This window comes from Acyrthosiphon pisum, chromosome A2 (genome assembly GCF_005508785.2).
Source record: "Acyrthosiphon pisum isolate AL4f chromosome A2, pea_aphid_22Mar2018_4r6ur, whole genome shotgun sequence".
Taxonomy (NCBI): domain Eukaryota; kingdom Metazoa; phylum Arthropoda; class Insecta; order Hemiptera; family Aphididae; genus Acyrthosiphon; species Acyrthosiphon pisum.
In genome coordinates, this window is record NC_042495.1 from 117,438,897 (window position 1) to 117,457,911 (window position 19,015).

Consider the following 19,015-nt stretch of genomic DNA (forward strand, 5'->3'; position numbering starts at 1 on the left):
TGGTCGGATATCGTTCTTAACTTTTTTCCATTATATTTTTTTTTCCGGACATTTGACGACGACGAAAATTCTTCCCCGAGATAATAATATTATACATATTATTATTATTTTCGTACATTGTCGCGTTTTGTTTTTTGGTATATATATATATATATATTGGGTACAGAAGAATAATGCGACGGGACGTTTTTCAGAACTCCATAATTTATTTATAATATATTATGACGATTGATTTAAACACTATCAGACGTGTAACACAGGCGTGGGACGGACGTTTTGTTAGAAAAACGCTAGACGACGTTTTCCCCACAACATAATAATATTATATTTTTATGATCTCGCTGGTGCAGTCGGTGTGGTCGAATAACCGCGCCAACGGTATATATTATTATTATATGCAGTGTTCAGCATCGCACACGCAATCATTGTTAACTGCAGCGTTTAATTACCATGGTTGTCGTGTAGTCCTCGGTATACCTATACAATATAATGGTGATGTAGCTATATATATACATAGGGTCAGAGGATTATATTTTTGCACGTTTCATTTAGGTACCTATTATAATAATATAGTCTCGAAGATTCGTTTCACATGCTGCACACGGGTTTCAAGTTCGTTGTACGACGATCCGATGATGTACGATGACATATTTTTACTACGCATATATTTTTGCACATTTTCCAAATTCTAAATGCATAGTAATTTTGCTATTGTTTCTAATATTTTAAGGTCATATGTGACGTAGTTTTTAGTATAAAAGTAGGGTGTACATGCCCTAATACAAAGTGACCAATTGCGGCTTGAACAGCAATTTCACAACGAATGTCATTATTGGCGATTGAAAGCTTATCAATTATCAGGCCGGCGGAGGGTAGATCTGTAACGGGGAACAAGTAAAATAACATATTAATGATACACAGCGTCCCCGTTACATCTTATCAATTTCAATCGCCAATAGTTTATAGTAATTTTGTCCACTGAAGAAATTATAACATACTTCATTTCATAATTTCAGAAGTTAATTTTAGAAACAAAACCGATCATGCTTGTCGAAAGGTAATATAATACGCGATAAGATAAGTACACTCATTCAACACTTCACGCGATAGCGTTACGATTCATATATGAAAACATTCGTATTTATCAATCATAATTTATACACTACATTTATCTATACAATATGTATTTGAAACGAATAACCTATATACCTATAGTATAATATAATGACCTGTTAAGTAGTTTTAATCGTTACCTGAATTCACTGTTGGTTGATGATGGTTGTTACAAATTATTAAACTCAAAATAATAACGATTAACGATAAGCTGTATCACTGACGATCGTGGTTATAATCATTGTTAATAAAAATGCTTTCATATTGTACATACTGGATAAAAGCTGAAATATTATGTCATTTTGTCTACACCTCTAATGGACAGCGCATTCCACACCGCCCTGCCATCAATGCAAAGGAATCATATAACAGAGAGAGAATATAATGTAGTAAATCGTGGAGGAAAAACTTTACTCTTTTTTCCATTTTATTTATCCACCATAAACATAATATATTATCGTATATTGTTCTATGATATTATATAATATAAATAGGTAATATTATGGCTGTTACCATATTACCGCAAATCAGTTATTATGTCACCAATAAAATATAACAACTACTGGCAGATTTTATTGTAACACAATTTTTTATTTGGCAGTAGCCACACTGTAATTTACTACTTAATTTCTTTTCTCGCTCGCTATATCGTATTGGCGATTGAAAGCTTATCAATTATCAGGCCTGCGGGAGGGGTGGATCTGTAACGGGGAACATATAAAATAACATATAAATGATACACAGCGTCCCCGTTACATCTTATCAATTTCAATCGCCAATACCCCTGACTTATCTTTCTAAGGCCGGGGATATACACTGCGTGTTCCGCCGCGTTTCTAACGCAGCGTTTCCCGTCGAATTCATTGGTTTGGAGCAGCTATACACGACGGACGTAATACGCCGCGTTTTCCGCGAAAATATTCATCGCCGCAGCGGAAAATCGTGGCGTTCGAAAAGCGGCGGAAAACGCCGTGCATAGCTCCGGCCTATGGGCCATGGCCTATGGGTCGTAGTAGGTATCCGTATATTGCATAATATTATACACAATGGCCGCGTAATGCGATCGATTGGTATTGATTCGCATAGTTCGTTTTATAATAATAATAGGTAATTATTATAAACGCCGCAGCTATAGTAACACAGATTACAAATTTTCGACAATTCGCCCTGAAAAACACTCCGAAATGCATACAAGCTGGTCAATTTATGAATAAATCTATATTGCTCAAGGTAAATAATAAAATATATACGTCGAATGAATAAAAAAAATTAAAAACAAGACAAAAAGAGATCAATAACTTTCTTTCATTTAACGTCTCGATTGCATATATTTCCACAAACCAATTAAAAAATAAATTGATTTTATGATTCAATTTTAATTTAGAGTAACGTTTAACTTATATTCTAGGTTAACGAACAAATTCATTACTGTAATTTTAATCTCCTTCGTTTTCGTTTAAATCGTTTTCATTATTTTTATTAAACGAGATAACAGATTTTCTTGATGTTTTTTTTTTAAAATTGTATTTTATCACAAATAAATTCCAATACATTATATTATGTCGACCACATGACTCACTTTTTCGTTTTACAATATTTTCGTCGATGCTTTTTATTCAGCTACAGTAAGTTAAAAGGTGTTGAACGGAAATACGATTTCGTGGGAACAGCTTATATAGGTATATCGGTGTTAGCTTGTAGGTAATCATAATTCGGAAAATGTGTCTGTTGAATTATGTATATACTATAACATCATTAAACCTATTCAATATTCATTAGTATTGCATTAACTGTGCAATTATAACGCAATACGAATAATTCTGTGTGATATACACATATCAATATTACTCACGTCTAACCGTGATAGATGTCTATCGTTCAAACCAAAATCGACGAGTTCCGAGCGTTATGATATTATTATTATTATATGATTTTATTGATTTTTCATTGTATATTTTTCTTTCATTGACAAATATTAGTTTATAAAAAAGTTCTTTTAAACAATTCAAATATAAATTAAAACAAGCACACAGCATGATAGCCATCCGTGTGTTGTTCAATTTTTTTTTTTTTAATCGAACTCATTTATTTTTTAATAATAATTGCTCAGTCAATTTTATTTTCTATTAAACTCGAATCCCACAATTCACTGAAGACTGTTATATTACCATATAAATTAAAACTATTTTACTAATTATTATAATATACATGATTTGGCTTAAAAGAAATATTATGGGTTTGACTGCATTTTCAGATTTTCTGTATAACATTTTACGTAATTATTAAATGTACTTGCCATAAAAACTTTCACTTGTTATGCTATGCGGTACAAATTACGAGTTATTGATTTCAAATCAAATTAATATTTTATTAGAATGGATGAATAAATAATTAAAATTAAAACTTTAAAAAAAGTGTTTAGGTAACACCATTTTATTGGGTATAATGGTCTAAGTGTTGTTAAAGTTTTATACTGAGTTTATGTTTTTTTGAGTTGATCTATTTATTTATAATAAATTTAAAAAAATATTTCAGTTTTAATATAATAGTTGAAGTGGCTACTTATACGAAGAACAATAAATTAACCGATTTAGTATTATGGTGTGTTATGACTTATGTGACAGAAAATATAAATGAAACAAGTTTATGCTAAATGGAAAATATAAAATAATAGATCTTCGTGAGTTTATTAAATTGTGTCCAATGTTATATACTTAATATAATTGTATTATTATTGTGGGAAATAAAATTCTGAAATATATTCGCACACAATAATAAATTGTTATGTTTTTCGTCCGTCTATTTTAAAAAGTTTGGAAAGTTTAGTTCTTTTGACCCTATATTTCCAACGTGTGTTGGGCCCCATTGCGTATATCATTTTGAGTATAGATGCGATAACGTGTAGAACTGTCGAGACAATGTAACCGGAACCGGAAAAGAGTCCCTTATTTTCAGTTTTCAGTTGAGAACTGCAGAAACCGGAATTTCATGAGTGTTTTGCACTTCCAAGTTAAAATATACTTTTAAGCCCCTAATAAAAAGTACATAATTTATATTTATTTATAGCAGTAGATATTATTTTTTTTAACATACTACAACGTACATAATAATATACTTACTTAAATATATAGTTATTACACTACTATAATTTATGACATTGTATTACAAAACATATTACATATTATTGCATATATACCTATATCGTATGAAATAATGAAATATAATAATATGACATCACTCGATGAATTATATTAAATACCAACAATTTTGGAATTTGGTCGACACGTTCGGGAAATAATCTCCTCAATAAGCATTATCAATTAAATTTATTAATAATGTGTTAGACATTTCATGAGAAAAAATGTAGTCAATATAATTTATAGCGTATAAAAAAAATGCATAATGTATGGAAACCTGGATACCTAAATAAATAGCTAAAAACTGTCCAAATACCTAATATTATATTTAGCAAAGAGAAATATTGTGGCACACAGTAAGGATGGATATTAATATAATGTATTGTATATTATTGACTTATCGGAATATAGTGAAAAAGCAACGATTGACAGACTATAGATATTTTAAGACCCGTATCGGCCACGGCTGATGTCAAGGCCTGTCGGTGTAAAATGTCTGTTGAACGATCCAAGATCGATATTATTCGACTTTATATTCGGTTTGTTTTATCTTTCTGCTGTAGAAAAAAAACGAGAAAAGGAAAAAAAACCGTTTCAGCGACGGTTTGAGTCTATAATTCAGTGGGGAGGAGGGAAATAATTTAAATAAATTATTCGCCACATAAAATTAGATTGGAATTAAGAATGAAAAAAAAGGAAATCAGCACAAAACGGGAAAATAATTCACAGACTCGACTTATTTGCATTTCCACGAAATCGAGCGGCCGAAGGACACGGTGGAATGTAATATTATGTGTGCGCACATGTACCAATAAAACCACCGTAAAATTAAGTTCTTATTAGTATTTAATCAAAACACGGTACAATACGTAGATGGCTGAAATGGGGTTGTTGGGGGAGGGAGGTCGTAAAAAATTAGACTGTCGTTCCTTAAATGTTTTACAAGAAAATGAAAATAATAAAGATTTTTCCAAATAACTTATTTTATAACATTAGCATGCCTATATGCGATGCGCTTCGACGTCGAGGAAGAAAAGCTTTTTTCACTTAAACGACGACGTTCCGGCGGTAAAATAATTATTATTCGTTATCAATTCGCTGGACTATATAGGTACCGTACCTGCAGTCTATATAGTACCTTCTATACTTTTTCTACAATTTTATTATAATAATAATATTATAATATACGTTTTCCACAATACAGCGGCGTTCTGCCTTATTATAAAACAATTATTATTATACTCTCGTGCGCATATAAAATAATATTACGTACCTAGGTACTTGCAATATAATTTAACATTATTCGTATAGGTTATTGAGTTATTGCTCGGTCGCGTATAGGTATATATATAGATATGTTATGTTATACTATGTACACTGTACAACTATAACACTAGCTTCGTGTTAGAATGTGTTTCACATGTTATTTTTGCACGTAATTAAATGCAAACATTGCGGTGCACAGACGATATTAATATTATATTCTAATATAACAATACTAATTACCATTACTATTAATATGTTTTGTGTGGATATAATATAATGTATATATACACGTTACGTGTCGAGCAATAGCCTCGTTATCCAATTACGGATTAATAATAATTATAAGCGAGTTCGTTCAATTAGTTCGCTCGGGAACTTACATACACTCACACTAACACGCACACACCTACGCGTGCGCTCATAGTATTCTGGTGTAATCGGTTCGTTGATAAATTCTCGCCATTTGACTATTATTAATAGTATATTATACTAATGCCATTATATCGCGCTGTACAACATTGAGGGATACGCAATTTTTACACGTGTTCGTGCATCATATTGTGTAATGACGAATATCATAGTAATAATATTATATTATATCGACATTGATATTCAAGCATAAAATATAGTTAAAATATATCGTTTCCTATTATTGTAGTTATGACTTATGATATTTTGCCTGGAGATCCGATATCCTGTACGTATGCGGTTTGTACTGCGGAGACGGGCGTGGTGTGCAGCTGCATAGTATGATACCATATTATATAGTTGTTGTAACAACGACTTCGGCAACTTCGCGAACAGAAAACGCCGTAAGTCGCAAATTCGCGTGAATTACACGCGTTTATAACACGTCGTGTTACCATGTCGAACGACACGTATTTTCGGTTGAGCCTGTCAGTGGTTGGGTAGGTGAACAGCATTTTGACGATTTAGTTTTTACTTTGTTGAAGAATGTAAATATACGTGAATTATTGTTATAATTTTGTTTTACAATTTCCGTTATCATTTCATTCCATGTACCTACGCGTTTTGTCGGTCGACCTGACTCTCGTCGAGATATCGATCATCTTTGAATCTAAAAATTCGGACTTCAGATGAGCCTGCGTAGAAAGTCCACGATAATATATTTCATAATATTATTACAGACGGTTCGTAAGCTAGTCGTAAGCGAGTCTTAAGCGCCGTATACCGAACTTCAGCTGCTATGCCGCTATGCAAGCGCCATGCCGATGATATTAATATTTTGTATTGCGCTGCTCGGTGATGTAAATCGCGAAACGCGTCGAAAACGATATCGGCTCGAGGCGGTGAGGACGAAGCTATAACGCGTTTATAATCACAATTATTATTATGTTACCTATATCTATATACACGCGTCACTAAAATAATTACATGATGTATTTTATATTTTTATATAGGTATACCTGTATAAAATACATCGCATACACGGCCACAGATAGTATAAACGCCGTTAAACCGACGATGTCTCGAGAGATTAAACGAAACACGACTTTTTCAACACGCTCGCACGCGTGTATATCCTGAGAAGTGCTTCTATATAGGTATTGTAATATTATAATTTGAGAAGAAAAATTGTCTTCGGTTCCCCACACCGTCGTCCTCGAACAGTGGCTCGGAATGCGCTAGCACTCTATTTGTTCCGGACGAATATTGACTCGTCTGTACACCGTCACAGTACCGCTCGGTTTATTTTTTTTCCACACAAAATGCCATTTCGTATTACACGCGGATGGGTATACGACATAATAATATATTAGGTACCTATATATAGTTTAGTTTTACTTTTTACGCCCCCACTCGAAAAACTCGACTGCGGCAATTAAACGTACATTTTGTTTTTCGACGTATTGCGTCAGCCCACGCTTGTTTTAACGGCGATAAGACGGGTATATGAGATTCGTATGATATATTGTCGTATTTTTTCAACCAAATTCTTGCGTTTAATAATATTCGTCTCGTCTGTTAGATTAAATATTTAAACAATGTTAAGCGTCGGATTATTTTGGTAAATTATCTTGAACTTGATATTTTGTCGTGCGACAGAATAATATGGGATAAACGTACCTATCTATAATAACGATTAATTTATCAATAATGGTTATTACACGATTGCGATTTCGCTCAGAGGACAACCCAGTCGTCATGTACACAAACCCTAAAAGCGTGTATCTTCGATGATTAGGAGGCACATAATAGTTCAATCGAAACCATTATCATATTATATTATTACAATACCAACATGCGGGTCTGGTTTTGTATTATCGATTGAGAAGATATCTCTCTTTCTCTCTCATTTACAATTAATATTCCCTACGCGTTCCGACTGTACCGTGTTTGTTTTTCTCGGTCCGATCGGTCCATATTGTAATGACGCCGTTCGTTGAATAAATATAATATAATATTATAAAATCGGAATGTTTTGTGTGCCACGAGGATATATTCATATAATAATTATTTACAATTCGCTTTCCGGTCGTCGAGAGTCAACACGCAGTGTCGTGTTGGTATTTCACTCGTGGACATCGGACTGGTAAAAGAAGTTGGGACGATAGAGTCGTAGATCCTGGCTCCTATATTATAAGTTATAGTATTATTATTATAATATTTAGAACGTAGAATATACCATCACGATGACCCCACGAGATTCGATGGTTCCGGGTTTGAAATACGCAATACCGTGATTTACTGATTTATCGCCTGCGCCATATACACCGCGGCAAATGGCGATAATTGTCGGGAATAAATCGTCACCGGGTGCGTTTTGTAGCATAGCATCGGGCGTATGATATTATCGAATTGTATAGCAGTATTATAATACTGAAAATCGGCTCTCGACTGCAGCAAACCGCAATATTCCAATTTTCCGAAGCAAAACCCGCCCATGCAGACGGACGACGAGCGCGTGCGCCTCCCTCGCGTCACGGTCGATCCTCGTCGTGGGTAACTCAAAATGATATTATATACTATTATATTATTATTATTATATGCGTAATATGCACTACTCAGACCGATCGTTTTCGGGCACATGACATAATATACGACTGCGTACACGCACAAGTATGAAATATATTATTATTATTATCGTCGTTACGTATATATATTACATATTATGTATACGGTATACCTCTACCAATACGGTGTTTTTTGTTCAGACACGAAGCATACTATAGGATAATGTCGCCGTACAGAGATAGTATGTTATTCCCTCTCCGTCGACGACGAATACGGCGCACTTTATTCCGAACACGTCCGCCGCTTTACGATTGTAATGAGTTATTTGTTCCCCCATCCTCGATATCTTGTATTTTTATATTGTTGTTTTAGGTTGTGCACGTATATGCTTATTTTTTTCGTTCTTTCTTTCCAATTTTTCTCCTATATGTATGACACAAAAGAGACAATTTACAAAAAAAAAAAACGGGAACGGGACACACACGCGTGCGCCGCGCACTCGCCATATATACACCGCCGTCGTATTACAGCGTGTTGTATTGATGAAAATTTCCTGAACGCCAGCCAAGTACGACCGAAGTAGTGCCCTGAATCGGGTAAAGAGTTTTAAAAAAATATATATAAAAAATACTCGTTATAGATTGGCTTGTTTGTCGCGATTAGTGCGCGTCACATATAATATATAATATATAGGTACGTCGCAGCAACCGTTTCAAGAGCGTCGATCGATGAATATAATAATAATCATACCAATAGTATTATATTATTAATTATATTATTGTATTGGATTGTATTGTATTGTATAACTCTCCGATAACGACGTGCAGAAGTATCATAAGAGTACTTGAGCACCGAGTAAAATTTGCAGGGCGCAGTTTCATTAAAACTTTAAATGCTTACCAATCAAAAAAAATAAAATAAAATAATAGTTTGGGATAATCCATAATATTGCATTAATTGCATTATGTCTTGTGCATGGACCATTTTGAAAAAGAATCTCCAGAATATTAAATTTCAAGTTAAATATATGTGCGGAGATCTTAAAATGTGGCGGAGTTGATATTATTATAGACGGAATAACCAACGACAATTAGATTGCAAACAAATTAAGGCAATATTATAAATATTATTGTCCGTATATTTAAGTAGAAGTTATTTTTCAAAATAGTCAGCGTACACTTTTAAATAATTGCTCTACCTATATATTATTATATTATATAGGTCGTATTATAATATATTGTATTATATTTTAATAATATTTAAGATTGTGATGAAATACCTAAATAAATAACGAACTGTATTTTATGACATCCGACAGTAATAGTATAGGCTGCAAGTACTATTGTGAGATCGTGGTGCTCGAATTAACGGCGCCGTCGGGTCATTTTCCATTATAGTCCATAGGCATTTTCAGTTTATTTGATATAAAAATCGCTTTGCGGCGAATATACCGCCGATGGACGTGCTGTATCGGTTTTATTGTTATACTGACTAGCCTTTTTTTTACAGTCTCTCAAATCTCAATGTCCGATTTTGTGTTTCCGACCCTTCTGTTTGTATTGGGTGGCCAATTTACGATTTCCACTCGAACGTCACCCCTCGTTAGCATTTTCACACTCATCCGCTGCTGACACAATATATCGTTAAAATCAAACGAACTAGTCCAGTTGAATGTACAGGTATCTAGCTATAGTTGTATTATTACATTTTGCTTTTTCTTTCATCGTTAATATCGTTCTTTGAAGTTTTGTTTTAAATTTTCAAAATATACTACGTGTATTATAATAGCTTCATCAAATCGTTTGAAACGTATCGTATATAAAAAGAAGTGGAAAATTCGAATCTTGATCAAACAAAAACGGCAACTTCAGTCTACAATGTTCGGTCGTTGTTTTCATAGATTATCTCTTGCAGCATTTTTCACGTGAGCCTATACCTAATATTTTATACTCAGACCATTGAATATATTTCCAGCACACTCTAAATGTCCGAGTTAATCAACTATTTATACCACGAAATTAAATTCCATATTTTTCGAATTATTAGTAGTTTTTTTTTTTATGAACTGTCCCAAATGATTATGTAAAATGCAAACGTTTTGATCGTGGGCGGCCAAACAACGACAACGACGCATAAAACAATATATAACAATAATCGTAGCTCGTGATGGACGTGCATTAACCATTCATTTGGTAATTAAATGGTGTGCCTATAATAACGTATCATGATATTAGAGGTAAAGCACGAACGTGCTTCTGTTTAAAAATAAAAATAAATTATACAATTCGGCCAATGGTATTCGTTTCGGCTATATAAATAATATATATTATATATAGGTATATAATAAACATCAACGATAATATAATTATTATATTACTATAATAGCGTGTAATTCAAAGCGTATAAACGTATATAATAATATAAGATCGTTGTCTATAATATTGTTATTAGGTATATTGTATTTTAAATTACCTGGACTAGTCTGCCAACTTAGACCGCCAATGAACATTTTCCTAGAACAAAAATAAAAATAATCATTAGAAATTTAAAAAGACATTTCGTAGTGCATATTATATTATTATATGTATAAATGCATACAACAGCTCTTTAAAACAAAAAAAAACAATGTACATTATTATAAGTATCATAGACATATATTCGTATAGCGGACGGTCTGTATTGTTACAAAAAGTATATAGGCAAGTACCGTTAAGTAGGTATTGAGAAATATTTCATGCGTGGTACTCACATTTCAAGAGTTCAAAATTAAAATAATATATAGTAGCCTATATTTGGCTTAGTTAATAGTATACGTTACAGTAATATGGATAGTGACAGATCATGAACTGCAGGTATATATTTTCTATGATTAACTAACCTATTCGAGGTTATTGGTTATCAGCGAGTGTCGTCTTTAGGGTGAGAGAGGGGTGGTTGACATAGTGGAAGCTCAGGGAGTGTGCCTCTCACTGTTTACTCAGTTTCAAGGCATTACGTTCGAAAAAAAAAAAATGAGAAATTTGGTTTCAAAAATGACATTACTTCGAACATTTCAATAGTGGATGATATACTCGTCTGCTGAGTCTGTGAAACAGCGGCCGTTTCACACTAGCGATTCACTATTTATCTCCAGTTCTTTAAATACAAACGACTGGAAACATTAACGTTGTAGGCATATATATTTGGACTCGAAATAATTAAAATATTTAAGTATGCGTTGTTATGTTTTTTTTTTTTACTCAAAAACATATTTCCATTAGCTCGCCAGAGCATTAACTGTTTCACAGATGTATTCTAAAGAACATTTTTGAGTTATTTCAGAAATTTTAGACAATTGGATTAGTCACGTTGTATAGCCGGTCTGTGTGTCGGGCTTCATTAGTTTTCCAAAAGTAATCATTCCGTAGTGCGTGTGTGTGTGTTTTTTTTCTAGTGTATTTGGGGAAACGCCAAACGCACTGTATACGTATTGTTTATTATGTGCGTGTATTTAAGTGCCAATAAAAAACATTTTTTTTTTTTTATTTAAATCACACATCAAAATAATAATCAGTGATTAGACAGAAATGTGAAAATATATTTTGTTAGAAATACGAAAGATATGAGTACATGTTATCATTATCATATTATTTATGCGCGGGCTAGTCGCAGGTAAACTGAAACATTTTTCTTCACTTTGTCAACTATTTTCATCTTCTGATGATTTGGACGTTGTCCAACAATTAGCGTTGAAACTGCGAGCGCACTATAAAGTGCACCTCTATGACTGTACACAAACTTCATGTGTGTGTGTGTATGTGCGTTATTTACGATACCGTGGAATACGCTATAGGAAACGGTAAAGGGAGCCAAAAACGTCAGCTCGTCGAGTGGCATCAGCAAATGCAATTATTATTTTCGAATACTCAACAATTAACGACGTCTTGCAGCGATTTAGTTCAATCGAAACGCGTGATGCCGCCGTCCGTGCGCGGCAATATAATGTTTAATATCAATATTTTTTAAGTAGGTGCATAATAAAATAGACGCGTCATTAAAGATGACCAAAAAATGTCATCAAGTATGAGATTAACAAATTCAAATGTCCGCCGATGCTTCGTGTTGGATGTTTCGATCGTTAAATTATCGTTTATGCCTTAGGATAATATATTACTATATGTATATAGGTACAGTGCCGTATCCAATCGGAAAGTGTTTCACATATTAAAATATATATTATCAGAACAATTTGAAACGCATAATAATAATTCTGAACATAATTGGTCGCAGAGTGCACAATATTTTAATATATTATTATTATTAAATCGAGAAACAGTGCGAGAGATTAAAGTGATTGTACGATTGTCATGTCGAGTGCGGGCTGCAGGGTATAATATTGCGATTGTTCTCCGCAGAACGACAAAGACAATATTATTCGCAAGAGTGGGGGGACATACCTGTTGCAGCTGCTGTTATTATTAATATTATATTGTTTGGAGAAGTGATAGGGAAAAAAACACAAAACGACGCTGAAGCGCATAAATAGTATTATAATCCTAATGCGGCTAGTCCTCAACACCAGGACGGGATTTTCACGCCACCGCTTTTCTGAGGGGTCGATGGACATCATATTATATGATGTCGTGTCACGAATCGCGATGCATGCTTATTATTATTATGACGTAATATTCGAGATACCGCTTCGAGGGGGGTCAGCAATTAAATTTGGGGGCATTGGTTATAATACGTATATGATGTGACCTACCGATTACTTTTAGAGTGTAATATAAGTAGCAGCATAACGTATGAGAGCACCATCACTTTGGACAAAATGCGCAGTGCCATAGCTCCTACACGTTTTATCAACTATAATATATATGTCTACATATTATGATTATGTATTATCATATTATTGCAGGCATTGTTGGAAAACTATAAGTCACTTTGACATCTACCGGTGCCGTTACGTTTATTCTTAAATGTAATTATTTTAATTTTTTTTTTCGAGGGGGGGGGGCACTAAAAAAGTAAAATAGTCACAATATAACGTTGTTTTAAAATTTAAATTTTGTATAATAATAGCTGGTACTTTGGCAGTTTGGATTTCAACGCGTGTTAAAGTAAAAATGCAAGTTGTACTCGTAACAGTAATCGCAGCGGCGTGGCGCAAACAATGATTTCGATCACGCGACCGACACACAGACCGACCGACAATCGCAAGCGTAAAAAAAAACAATAATAACAACAACATATTAATATTGTATAACGATAGTATTAAAATTGCGATTATTCACGTTATCGAGCCGTGCAAAAACAGCAGTTTTACCTTTTACCGTTTCGCGATTGCCGGCGGCGGGACGATAAGCGGGATTAATGGAAACCGCCGAGGACGAGTGCATATTCCGGGCAATATTATAATGTATATATAATTATGCATAGCACATAATGCGCGGGAACAATGTATAATATATAGTATGTAAAGGTATGTTGGTATATGTCGGTATATTATAATATAATATACCTGTACGTTATAGCTGATACACAATTTGATCGCATTGTCAAAAGTTTGTTGGCGGCGGCTCAGAGACAATCCGCGACGATTTTCTCGGCCGAGATCCGTTTTTAGTGTATACATCCGAGCGGCTTTTTCGCGGCCGGCGATCCAAACCCCACTCGCCCTCCGGCTCAAGTGAAGCGCGCAGATTCCCGTGAGTCCTCCGAATCTACCCCCCCGACGCGGTCCTCGCCGCTCATTTTGCTTCATCCCTTGCGATACATTTTTTTTTAAAAAAAAAAGAGAAGAAAAGAACCAAACGAAGACATTGTCGAAAAGCTACAGACCATAAAAGGAAAAAAAAAAAATAATACTAAAAAATCGATAAGACGAACAAACGGTATTTGAGAAACCTTGTTTGGTTTGCATGAGATTATTGTTTCGGATGGAGTGGTGTGGATTGAGGGAGGGTGGGGATACTGAATGGTATTTGCAGCTTATCTTATTGTGTGGAATATAATATTTTTCGAATGACTTCGTGTGGAGACACCACGACCGGGTTTAAAATATCAACACAGCAATATTTGCGCTTCAGGCGTTTAATATTTAACAAATATTATAGTAGGTATATATAGGTACCTACTGCAACAACTGCAGTAAATAAATGTTGAGCTGGGAAAATTTTTAATTTTCTTTTCGTCGCCTGCTGCTGCTGCTGCTACAATTAGTAGGTACGCACCCGAATAAACGCCATTACACGTGAAAAATACCCGGGATAACGCACCCTCTAGTGTAATAATATAATGCAAGGAAATTTAGATTAGCGTCTAATAAAAATCAAAACAACGACTGTCGAACGAAGTTTATGGCAAACGGAGTGCGCAAGTATTATCTCCCACTCGACTTTGTTAAGAAAATTCGTATATTTACGTTATTTAAGCTATAGCATTCTTTATAATATAAGGGTATAAAAATAATCCAATTCACGCGTACACGTGTCTGTAATGTCTGTAAGTTCATTGTACTATCGAAGTATAATTAAGTTTAATATATTGTAACTATTAAAAATTATTGAATGCATCGCTGTTGGTAGAATTGCATATACATATTATAAGTACCTATATATATATATATATATATATATTATATATTATTATAATAACGCGATAAACCAGTAAGTTCAATTGTATAAAATTAACCTATCAACTGTAAGCATTGCAGACGCACGATGGTTATTTAATTTCATGTTGTTCATATAAAATTATTATTATAAAAAAATTCATAAAACAAACAACATTAATCATACCTAGTTTATAATATATTTTCATTACCGTACGGTAAATACCTAACTTAAAGTTTTGTTATGGTATTCCACATAGGTAATAAAAGAAAATCAAAAACATAGTCTGAAAATATGTAAAACTAGAAAACTGTGAATGCCATCACTATATCGAGATTCGAGTGTTAGACTAAATAAACGGTATTCAAATATTATGAAAATTTAGATTTACAATAATATCATTTTTTTCCACTGATCAGAATAAATTAATATCCAATCACAATGTTCATTTTTTATAATATTAATACAACACAATGTAACTATTATACCTTATATTAATACCATTTATTATTTCTATACAATTTCCGAGAACATTATTAACTTACTGTTAGTAAAGTTGTTATTCAACAGTAATTTTTTTATGCCAACAATAATTCCGAAGTTTTAAAATATGAAATAAGTTAAATGTATATGACTTATATTACCTATATAGGCTATATTATGTATATTTTTTATTCGATAATAATAATAGTCCTATTCCGTATTGATCAATTAATTTTAATTATTATTTTTTTTTAATAATTATTAAGAACTACGTAAGGTTCCAATAAAACTTCAGCAACATTGTTCGAAAATCATGTTATTACTTTGTTCATAATCAATGTAGACTTGAAAACATTTTTAAGGTTATATAAATATTTTATTGTTTGTTTCCCAAAGTTATGGAGCGATTGTATTATTATTATTATTTTTTTTTATTGCGATAAAATATTTGCTTATCGTCTAATTAAATACTACCGGGAAAAATAAACCGTTCATGACCGTAATAGTTCTATGATTTGCAATGATAAATTGGATTAGTAGTAATTTTAAATATTATATTATATGTCGGTGTTAATGTCTACTAAAGTCGTTGTATACGTCTGCAGTAAATGTTTCATATGTATTTTTTTTCTCGTCTGTGGTGTATTATTGGTATGATACAAAATTATATTATGGTCAGATAATGGTTAAAAATATGTACGATTATATTTTTAATTAACGAGTAAAACGACAGGTGTTTCCATTTCCACTTGAAAATGCAATATTTTTAAATCATCATTCGTTCCACACGGTACTATACCTATATGGCCATATACAAGGTACGTAAGTTTAGTATGTAACACGAAATCGTCGTTCCTCCGCTCTCTGCACGTGCACAACACTCTCGGTACGATTAGTTTCGAGACGTTAACTTATTTTTACGGCAGATAGTCGTGTCTTTGTCATCATAATAATATTGCACCCTGTTCGGTGCGGTTTCGGACCCGAACGAGGTTGTATTATCAATAATATAATTTTTTTAATTTATTCGTATGGCTATTATAATAATATAATAATATCGTGTTTATAATAATATAATAATATCATGTTTATAATATTATTATAATATGTACAGGTGCCAGTCGTACTCGGTGCGTCGGTATGAACAACAAACGCTGTAGTTGTCCCACATCACTCGTGTCGCTCAAGGCGCTTATATTATATCGTTTCGCCTCCAATCTGTTTGAATTTAACGATCTATATGCCAGCTGATTGATTCTAGTAACGACATAGTAGGTATTACAACAGGTATTATATTATATTATGCATCGCGGTGCGTGGAGGTGTATAGTTTTGTGACCGTTCTCTGAAAATTGAAATGTGTAAGGCCGGTAAGGCCGTCGTCCATCATTGAATTTATCAATTATTGTAACGTCAAGTATAATAGACCGTCTGTAGTATAAAGTCGGTGCAGATCGGAACCACCCCCTAACCACCACCATAAACCACCGGCTCAGACATCTCAGTTCGAGGTTTTCCACTGTAAACCATACACCAGGTATCATGGTATGACACAGGGACGGATCCAGGGGGGGCCTAGGGGCCCATCCCCCCCAGACATATTTTAGACATATTTTTTTATAATTCTACAGATCCTAAAACTTACTATATTACTATATTTCAAATCACATAATATATGCCTGATAATATAATATATTATTATACGTAATATCTACTATTTATTAAGAATAAAGTATAATAATTTATTATAATTGTATTTGTGTTGTAAAAAAATTGTTGGGCCCCCCCAGATCTTTGCTCTGGATCCGTGCCTGGTACGACATAAAACAATGTACCTACTAATCTAAAATACGGACACGCAAACGTAAACTTCATCTCCCCGCAGGTCTCACTACTGAATTTTAACTTGGATAATGCGCATTCAAGATGCGCATGCGTCTATATTATAGTAACAATATGTGGTTACCATGTGACTATAATAATAAATTTTACTTTAATATATTTTCCATGCGTGCGAAATAAGCCAAGTTTAATCATCGTAATATACATATATATACGTAGTTTTCGACCGTGGAGCAGTCACAAAAAAACGGTTAAAATCAACTCTAATATTGAATTAACTGCAACACTCGAGCACGATGCTTTAATTAGAAACGTGTCAAAATTTTTACACAAGCACGTAAACGTCGAAAGTTCGAAATATGACAAATTGTTTTACCGAAAAAAAATCTGAATATTTTTCCACACCGAGCCACATAGAGTGGTTATAACTTATAAACGGGTTTTCACGAAGTTATAGACTTGACACGTTTCAACAGCAACGTTTATATTATTATAATAAGGTTGGGGGGTACCTCACGCGTTTAGTCCGACATGTTTTGTGTGCAAAAGCAATTATTACATAATGCGTGCGCGGGGTCGCAAAACGATATATATATGAATAATATAAAGATAAGAAAGCAATGCAAACGAACCCTTATAGGAATCACAACGACAATATAAATTTTAGTAATTGAAGCGTTATATATTATTATATTATAATAACATTATAATATGGTTCCTAAGAAATGTTAATTGGAAAACACTTTGAAGTAGTGAATATAATATACAACTGCAAAATTGGTTGTGTTTTGCAAACGACATAGACTGTTTTCAGCTATCACTTATTATTACTAATTAGTACAACGACAATATCAACGGCACTACTGTAATAATTGTTGTCGACCAACCACCACATATTAGATCCACTGCACATAATATTATTATTGTTATTATTATATGGATGCGTTTAAATTTAAACTAATAATTATTGTGGTCTTTGCGTGTATACGCGTATCTATGCAGACTGCACGTCATAATGGTCGTTATTTAATATTATAAATTATTTTATCTTTCAAAAGGATATTATAAAATTACAATTTACATATCAAAAAAATTTTTCGAGGAGCCTTAGATAATGATAATATTATCTTTAAATTTGATAATATTCACTTTAATATTTAAAATAACAGTGTAAAATGGATTATTCTGAACTATTATTTGTGCCAATTGTTAAGCGTATGAGTAAGACGGAGACAACTATTATACACATGTAGTAATAACGTCCTCAACCTAGGTATAAACTACATTTTTAATCCCAGCATAAACCGCTACTGTGCCGTATACGTTCTATTTAATCGCCTTCTCCAATTAATTATTATTTTACTATTATAGGTATAATTTGTATTGTTTTTAATGGTATAATAACTATAAGCGGTTTAGAGTTCGATTTAACCTTAGATACTGTAATTAATTCGATGATAATAACACATAAATACACGTGTTCAACATTTGTTTAATTTAGAAACCGAGAGATACACACCATAATAATAATATTAATAATAATAATAATAATTAATATAATGTCCATTATTGCAAATATATTATTAAAATATGCGTGAATCTATG

General features: G+C 33.0%; 1 protein-coding gene across 6 annotated transcripts in view; it reads right to left on the reverse strand.

The window, feature by feature from the left end:
• Window positions 1-19,015, reverse strand: part of LOC100572393 (RNA-binding protein Musashi homolog Rbp6) — a 399,006-nt gene that overhangs the window by 355,062 nt on the left and 24,929 nt on the right. For all 6 annotated transcript variants that reach the window (XM_029489719.1, XM_029489716.1, XM_029489717.1 and 3 more), the window contains exon 2: window positions 10,965-11,005. In XM_029489719.1, coding sequence (XP_029345579.1) covers window positions 10,965-11,005 — 41 coding nt within the window. The remainder of the gene's footprint in view (window positions 1-10,964; window positions 11,006-19,015) is intronic.